Source organism: Arachis duranensis, chromosome 3 (genome assembly GCF_000817695.3).
Source record: "Arachis duranensis cultivar V14167 chromosome 3, aradu.V14167.gnm2.J7QH, whole genome shotgun sequence".
NCBI classification, from domain to species: Eukaryota; Viridiplantae; Streptophyta; class Magnoliopsida; order Fabales; family Fabaceae; genus Arachis; species Arachis duranensis.
The window spans coordinates 123,033,691-123,042,448 of NC_029774.3; the positions used below are offsets into that span (position 1 = coordinate 123,033,691).

General features: G+C 37.4%; 1 protein-coding gene across 1 annotated transcript; it reads right to left on the reverse strand.

The window, feature by feature from the left end:
* Nucleotides 1-2,382: 2,382 nt before the first annotated feature.
* On the reverse strand, nt 2,383-6,231 carry LOC107481030 (receptor protein kinase TMK1). The gene is made up of 2 exons (XM_016101237.3): nt 3,662-6,231; nt 2,383-3,111 (listed from the first exon to the last, which is right to left on the reverse strand). The coding sequence occupies exons 1-2, from the start codon at nt 5,991-5,993 to the stop codon at nt 2,582-2,584; spliced, it is 2,862 nt and encodes a 953-aa protein (XP_015956723.1). The 5' UTR covers nt 5,994-6,231; the 3' UTR covers nt 2,383-2,581.
* Between the last annotated feature and the right edge of the window lie 2,527 nt (nt 6,232-8,758).

An 8,758-nucleotide genomic window follows, 5' to 3' on the forward strand; every position in this document is an offset into this window, starting at 1 on the left:
GAAGTCCATCTTTTGAAGGACTATATATACAAAGCTCCATCTGACCCTATCGTAAGCTTTCTGAAAGTTTAGCTTTATGATTGCCGCATTCTTTCTACGCATCTTGAGCCATTGAACCGTCTCACAAGCAATGAGGGCGCCGTCATGTATTCTTCTACCCTTGACAAAAGCACTCTGTGTATCTCCAACCAAATCTGGCATGACTGTTCTCATTCTTCGCACCAAGACCTTGGAGATCACCTTATATACACACCCCACCATACTAATCGGTCGAAAATCCTTAATCTCTTTAGCACCCACAAATTTTGGAGCTAGCATCACCCACGTGACATTCGCATCGGACGGTAGCTTAGCAGTTTTGAAGAAATTCATCACCGCTGCAGTGAACTCCTTACCTATATCCTCCCAGCATTGTTTGATGAAGTTCATATTGTATCCATCACTACCTGGAGCTTTAGAGAATTCACAGTTCCAAACTGCCTCCCTAATTTCCTCCACAGACGGCATAACCTCTAGTGCTGCCACCTCTGCTCCATCAATCTGTCTCACTCTCACCAACTCATCCTGAAAGCCAATTCTCGGAACATATTCTTGCATATACAACTCCCTAAAAAACCCTCTAGTTGCAACCTTTATTCTTGTTTGATTCCGCACTAACCGACCATGAATCGTCAGAGCATCAATCCTGTTATTCCGTCTTCTAGTCGAAGCAATGTTATGAAAAAATCTAGTATTTTTATCCATGTTCTGTTTTCAGTGTAGCTCATTCCTAATATACCACTTCTCACAAAAACTCACCAACGCATTCGTGCTAGCCTCCGTTGTACCATCATAATCATTCTTAATTTAATAATTTTTTTTTCAACAAAACATTAATCAAATTATATAAAGAAAAAAAAACACTCCATCAAAATATTCACCACACGAAAAACCACTTACATTTCTTAACCCTCGCTTTTCTCGATGGCCACATTATCAGTCCATAAAAGCTTCTTTTATAATAATAAGTACTACAATCATAATAACCAACTCAATAATTCAACTCAAACGTACCTGTACTGTGTTAATGTTATACAGATAACTATGCCTAAACCTACGCCAAACAAAATACAATATTGTTAAGTGGCGGCTTCTGCAATGCACCTCATAAACAGATTTTAAATTCCCATCGTACCCTTAATTGCTGCCTCTAATCCTCCATTATCATTGATTCATTATCATTGTTTCCCAGCTTCATTCATTTTAAATTTTATTATTACACGAATATAGATGAGGTATTATCCGAATTTAAATTTTATTGTATTTGTATGTCTGATTCATATACTTTTAATTTACTCTACAGTATATTGTAGTAATGTTGAATATACAGTTTCATTTGTTTAAAAATTTGATAACATAATTCAATTCTTTGGTTTAAAAAAAAAAAAATCTAAACTGCGATCGTACATATTTTACCCTTTTCATATTTGATATTTTCTAGACATAAAAATCTTACATGAAATGTAACCAAGCAAAAGAATATCTCACACTAAAGAACATAAAAGGTTAGAATATATTGTATTCATTTGATTCGTTTGCAACAACGACGAGTGAGTAACGTTGCAAATTAAGGATGATAAAAGGAGTATTGGACTATTGGTCCAGCCACGTGTTACGTGTAGACTATAGATCTTTCAATTTTCTTTTACAATAGACCATGCAAGTCCATGCCCATCTTTCATGTATGGTCACCATGTGATAAAAAATTAAAAACACTGAAAGATTAATTTTATTCATAAGTAAATTTATTGTTCTAAAACTTTCATAAATAAAAATAATTAATAGCTTATTCATCCTTTTGTGTATAAAAGTTAATTTCAGTAACTTTATATAAAAATAGTAGTTTACTTCTAATTTGGTGTGAAGTGTGACATGACTTGTTCCCCTTAACACTTTATTTTGTTTGGTAAACTTTTCCCCAAACACATGAAAATTACTAAAGCAACTTTTGGAACCCTTCTTCGGAAATGGTGAAGCTGAAGTCTCTTTTTGGATGGATAACCACTTGCTTCCTTTTTACCAAGAGAGGTAGGCATGCAAATGCAATGCAGCAAGCAACAAATATTTAAAGCTTTTCCTTAACTACTTCTATACCTGCCTAATTTGTCTGCTTCACAAATTCATGCTCAATTCAAAAACTGCTTAACATGCGCCAGATTCCCCGGAACCATTCAAATTGATGGCTACCTTACAAAGTCATTAGTCAAGTTATTAGGATTCAGAGGCACAGCAACCAAAATAGAACATCTCTATCTCATATAATTGTTACACAACTTGTAGATTTTTTCATTTTAAGAATCCACTGGTTAAAAAGAATGTCATACCTAAAGTTAACCGAGGGAATTTGGCAGTAAAACTCCTTAAACAAATGCTGGGGAGGTACAAGATATACCGCGGAAGAAGTTACAGTTACTACAGTTACACCATGAAACATGATGGAACATGTTCATATAAGAAAAAGCCAGCAAGAAGCAAAGAAAATGATGAACCAAAAATACACACTACAAAACCACAATTAACATTATTTACAGCCAAACCTGAATCACCTCCCATCTGCTGAGGTGAAAGATTCGGCGAATCCGTAAGGACGGGTAGGGATGCTTGTCTGCGTGTTGTCCAAGCTTGGTAGGAGCGAAGAAGACGACGACTCCATTTGGCTTCCACCTTCGTAAGCCTGCCACTTCTTAAGCGCTTGCGGCAAAGACATGTCGAGGTCAATGCCGTATATGTCTTCGGGGTTCTGATCAGATGGTTTCCAGAGTTCTACAAGAGAAGCAAGCACGTTGACAGCATGACCCATGTCAGGCCTTTGATATGGCTCCCTCGCACAGCAGTGGCCGGCTAGCTCTGCCACGGTGTGTACACTAGCCAGCGTTTCCTCATCAAGCTCGATTGTGGGGTCAATGGCCTTTCGGAATGTGTCCTTGTTTATGTACATTCTGCGGAACCATGTAACGAGGTGCACGCTATCCTCCGGCTGGGTCTCGTCAAGTGCTCTTCTTCCGGTTAATAGTTCCATCAATATCACACCAAAGCTGAACACATCAACCTTGGTTGTGACTCGGCCGGTAACTGCAAGAAGAAAGCAATACAATTGCCAGTGTTAAGACTTTTCCCCGAAAAATCACTTATTACACAATAAAGATGAAACTCAGCTTGTGAAGTTTTGATATTAAAGAACAATAAAAATCAGAACAAACACATTCAACCATTCAAGTTGGTATCACCAAGCCAGGAGTCTCGTCATTTCTACACACCAGCAATTGCATTCGCTTGTTTACTTGCATTGAATTGACCAAACATTGACTTAGTTGATATAAGAAAAACACGTCCATACTCCTTACTAGTTACTACCTTGCTTATAAAGAATACTGAATGCTAGCTTACCATAATCCCATAATAAGTTGATCAAACTTTTATAACATTTTTCCTAACATGCTTTGCCATTGAATTGATATGCATAGGAAGTAACCCACATTTATGGCAATCAGCAAACTAAACCATAGCAATATCTAGATCATGATCAGATTATCATACTCATTGCTTGGCATGAATACAAAAATCGACCTAGCACACAAACAATGGAAGTTATATACTATTTTTTCAGTAAAAAGAAAAATACCTGCATATTCTGGAGCCAAATACCCAAAAGTTCCTGCAATTCTTGTTTCTATTGAAGCCTTGCCTTCTGGAGCAAGTCGCACAAGACCGAAATCTGCAACCTTCGCCCTCATATCATCTCCAAGGAGAATGTTTGAAGGCTTTAAGTCCCTATGTATGAAGCTTTGATGGGCCAAGCTATGAAGATACTCGACAGCCCTTGCCACATCCAATGCAATGGTTAATCTTCTATTCCACTCCAACGGCTTTAGTCCTTCTTCTAACCAACTAAAAAGATGCCTACTTAACGTCCCCTGAGGCATGTACTCATACACAAGAAGCTTCTCATTCCCATCCAAGCAGTAGCCAAGAAGCGAGACAAGATGCCGGTGGCGAACCTTAGTCAAAACAGCAATTTCAGACTTAAATTCTGCCGCTCCCTTACCGGATATTGCTCCGATCTCCATTCTTTTCACTGCAATTTTTGTGCCATCATGTAATTCACCTTTATAAACTGTTCCAAAACCTCCTTGCCCCAATATATTTTGCTCACTGAAATTGTTAGTGACATTCCTCAGGACTTGTATAGAAATGACCATATTTCCCGCTTCGACCATCTGGATATCCCCTCCTTCGCTGCCAGGTACAGTTTGCGATTCACTAACATTACCAACACTGACACTTGAACCCGCAACAGTTATCTTCACACTTTCATTGTCCGACCCAGAATGACGAGGGTGGACAACTAGCTCCCGCGGACTCTGCACCTTGCTCAGCCGTTTCTGCTTCATCCTATACAAGCAGAAAGCCAATAAAGCAATCAAAGCAATCAACAATACACCTCCAACCACAGCAATAACAATCACTAGTACATGCGAAGACTTCTTTTTGCCACCATTCCCTTCTATTGTGTTTGGAGCAGTCGAATTTGGAGACGAACCTGGAGGGGACGGGCTAGGCTTATCCTTCCCTATATCCTTGTTACCACTTATGGTAACAGCTACACTGCTCTTAAACTTTGGAACATTCCCATAAAGCTGATTGTTTGCAACATTCAGCTGAGTAAGAACAGGAAGAGCAGCTAGCTCCTCAGGGATTGGACCAGTAAGGTTATTATCAGCAAGAACCAACCTTTGCAGTGACTTGAGTGATGCGAAATCGGGCGATATCGTGCCGTTAAGCCCCATCTTCTGAAAATTAATAACTGAAATGTTCCCATTACTACAAGTAATCCCAATCCAATCACTACAAGGATCATTCCCTTTCCAATTCTCAGCAAACCTTTGGGGATAACCCATAGACCTAACAATAGAAAGTAGAGCATTCACTCTGGAATCACAATTACCGGGTTTAGTCAAACAGAAACTGTTCAAACCACTCATATCAACTACAACACCAGAACCAAACACAGGAACTGGACCCTGCAACAAGTTATTAGTCAAGTTCACGACTTTAAGCGACTTTAGGCTCTGCAGAGAGGGAGGGACAGGACCCGTGAAAGAGTTATCCCTCAAGCTCAAATCTTCCAAGTTTTGGAAGCCAGAAAAATCGGGCAAAGGCCCAGAAAACGAGTTCTGGTGCAACCAAACCTGCGTCAGTGACGTCATGTTCTGCAAAACATCAACGTCCCCACCAAGCTTCGCATCACCCTTTTGCCCGTTCAGCCACAGACTCTGAAGTTCCAAACTGGAAAACCCCGAAGGCAACGTACCCTCGATGCCGTTTATCGCTAAATGCAAATGGCTCAACCCGGGAAACACGTCAGAGTTGAAAAAATCTGGGATTTTTCCAACTATGTTAGCGCTATTCGCTGAGAAGTTCTGAAGCGCCGAAGCGTTCTGCAGAGACAGAGGAAGCTGCCACGCCTGAAAAGGGTTGTCGTCGATCTCCACTGCCTGAAGCTGTGACATTCCGGCGAAGAAACCTGCAGGAATGGAAGTGAAGCCATTGTTACTTAGAATAAGGACTTGAAGCGAACCCAACCCGGATAGGTCCGGTAGTGGACCCGAAATGTTGTTGAACTGAAGCTCAAGGCGCTCCAACTGGGTCAGGGTTTGGAGGGTGTTGTTGGGAATTGTGCCAGCAAGTCCTTGGCGTCCGATTTGGATCCGGGTGACCCGGTTGGAATCGGAGCAGAAGACGCGACTCCATTTGCATGGGTTCGGGTCGGACCAGCCAAGTGATTCGGGTGGGTTTAGTGCATGTTTGAGTGCTAGCATTGCTTGTGCGTCTGGGGAGGCGGGTTGTGAGTGGGTGAAGAGGATTAAGGAGAGGAAGTGGAAGCCACATAGGAAAATGGGTAAAGTTTTGAGCTTTGTGGTTTTGGAGTTGTAGGTGGCTTTCTTCTTCCTCATGGCGGTGCTATTGAGTGCAGAACTGGGAAGAGAAGTAAAAGAGAAGAGAGAAAGAAAGGTGGTGCTGATTGCTGATAACGGTGCGGATTGGGCATTGGGATGGGGGAAGTGTGTAATAACTCACAACTGATGTGTGCCAAATGAGAACCAATATTTTATTATTTTTTTAATATAATTTCTTAGCTTAACTGAACTCTCGAGAGAAATACCGATTCTTTTGAGAAAATTTTCTCTGTTTCCAATAAATGAATCTAAGAGCATAAACTAAATTTTATTGATAGTAAAATAAATATGTGACAGAAATGGAAATTAGCTGTTGAAAATAATATTTTGTTTTGAGTTGCATGCACATGGGGGTTGGGACCACAGTTGGGCTGGCATTGACTCATATGACATTGCAAAATGGCTGGAAATCACTGGCTATGATTCTCGCCGAGGGGTCCATTCGCCCAACTTGGGTTCCTTTCATTTTTTGCACTTCCCTTCAATTTGTGAAGCACTAAAGAGTTCCATTTATTAAATATTTGCTGAAATGGCCTAAGTGTGAAGGTGAATCCAAAGTTCCAATGATGTATAATTGACATGAAACTTTCGTTTCATATTTCGTCAATTAGTAAAGAAAGGGAATGGTGATGAAATATAGTCTGTGTTTTTCTTATTAGGGGATTAGATGCATCATGCATGTGCGTCTCTGCCCCTATTACGGCACCAACATGATCATTAAAAAGTAATGATACTTGTCATTGTCAATAGATTACAACCTTGTGTGTTTAAAGAATTACAGACTTCCACATCTTTATCTACCAATCTTTTTATTTTTCATTTTAAATAAAAAATTAAATACTAGCAAAATATTATTCGAGCATCATCGAGGCTATCAGCTGTTTGACATTTTCGTTTCTAATCTCTTGTATAAACTGCTGGGATGTCTATATTTTAATCTTCTCAAGTTAGTATTTCTAAGTAAGACAAATATTATTTAAGGTGAAATCTCATGTGCAGTCGAATTCACGTGAAATTGATTATTGAAAATCGTTAGATAAAAATTTAGTCATATCAGTCAAATCATTTAACAACTCTCAGTTATTAACTTTATGTGAAGTCCACACCTGAGTTTTCACCATTATTTAATGGTCAACATTTTTGACATTTTTTCTTTACACATCCAAAAATGTTTACCAAATGCACATATATCTCAATTAGCTAGGTGTTGCAACTTTGTGAAAGGGTGTTGAGTGTTGACTCTTTTTCGAGAGTAGTTAACACCTGTATTTCTTAGCTTACAAAAATTCAACACAAAAAGATGACATATTATGTATAATGAAAATTCTTTTTCATTAAATCTGAAAGTGAATGCTATAGTGCTTATCATATTGTAGCTAAGTTACTAAAAAGAGTAAATAAATAATATTTAATAAATTTTATATAATTTTTTTTATTTTAAATATTTTATTTTTTATTTTAAAAAATAAATTAGACAATTTAAGTACTATAACAAAAACACCATAGAACTTACCAAATCTAAAATCAATGTAAAATGTGAAGGACACAATGAAAATTCTTTTCCAATAAGCATGTTACAGAGTAACTCTTACCCTAATAAAAAAGTTCAAACATATATGTTAAAAAAAAAACAGATGCTATGTTAATTTTATTGTAGTTGAAAAATAAAGGTCATTTTAGAATAATATAACCCAATCAAATTTTATGTAAAATTATATATGTGGATAACTGCATTTCTCTACTAGATCCCTCAATGGCATAATCTTGAAGGCGAAGCTATCTACATTTTAAATTGTCTATTTAAAAGCTTTTGTTATCTAATTTTTTATTTTCTTACCGGTCACTTGTTTGTTATCTAGTTTTTTATTTTCCTTTTTTTTAAGACACAAATTTTGGCAGGCTAAGGACTAATCCGCCGCGGTACTGAGCTCCATTTAAGGGTTTGCCGCTGGCCAATGGGTTGCTGCATGCACAAGGCGGGATTCGAACCCCCGACACTTGCTTAAGCGGACTAGTGAGCTAACCACTAGACCAACCCAACTTGGTTAAATATATGTATCTTTAATTTGTTGAGTATGACTAAAGTCTTTAGTACATGTCTCTATCCTTGATGTAAGGCTACGGGTTTAAAAAGTTATACTTTTTTGTATGCACACCAAAAAATAATTTAAAGTTAAGGATAAGGCATTTTTTTTTTTAATTAAGAGTAAAGTCTAACCCATTTCATCCTTAACATGGACGATGATCAATAAAGTGTATTTTTTTTTAGCAGAATATGACGCAGTGTTTTTTTTCTTGGTCTTGAATATGACGCAGTTTGAGTTGGTTGTTCTCACTTTGGGCTTAACCCAATGATCTTTGGGCTTCACTTTTACTGGTCCAGCCCCTCTCTCTTTCCTAAAACTTTGATTCGCCAAATAAGAGTGCCTGACAAAAATATAACGGTCAATTTTATAATCGCTATAAATTGATCTCTAAATTTTGTTTAATTTGTTTTTTATATTAAATTTTAAATTTAAAAATAATTTATTTTTATATTTTTAAATTAAATATTAATTCTTAATTTTTTTTTATAATTTAAGCATCACATTTTAAGTATCATAGTAATAATCAAATATAAAAGAGAAAAATAGGGAAACAAAATCTTGAATGGGAATAACATTATTTTTTGGATCATTTCATCCGAATGTAATATTTGTATTCACTTTCCATGTTTTACAATTTACACAATATTGAGTCTCATCAATTTTCTCAATATCTTC

Excerpts from the sequence above, each read along its gene's own strand:
- LOC107481030 (XM_016101237.3), bottom strand. The coding sequence starts at position 5,993 with ATGAGGAAGAAGAAAGCCACCTACAACTCCAAAACCACAAAGCTCAAA. Across the intron at positions 3,112-3,661 it reads TTTGGCTCCAGAATATGCAG|TTACCGGCCGAGTCACAACC; the intron begins GTATTTTTCTTT and ends TTCTTCTTGCAG.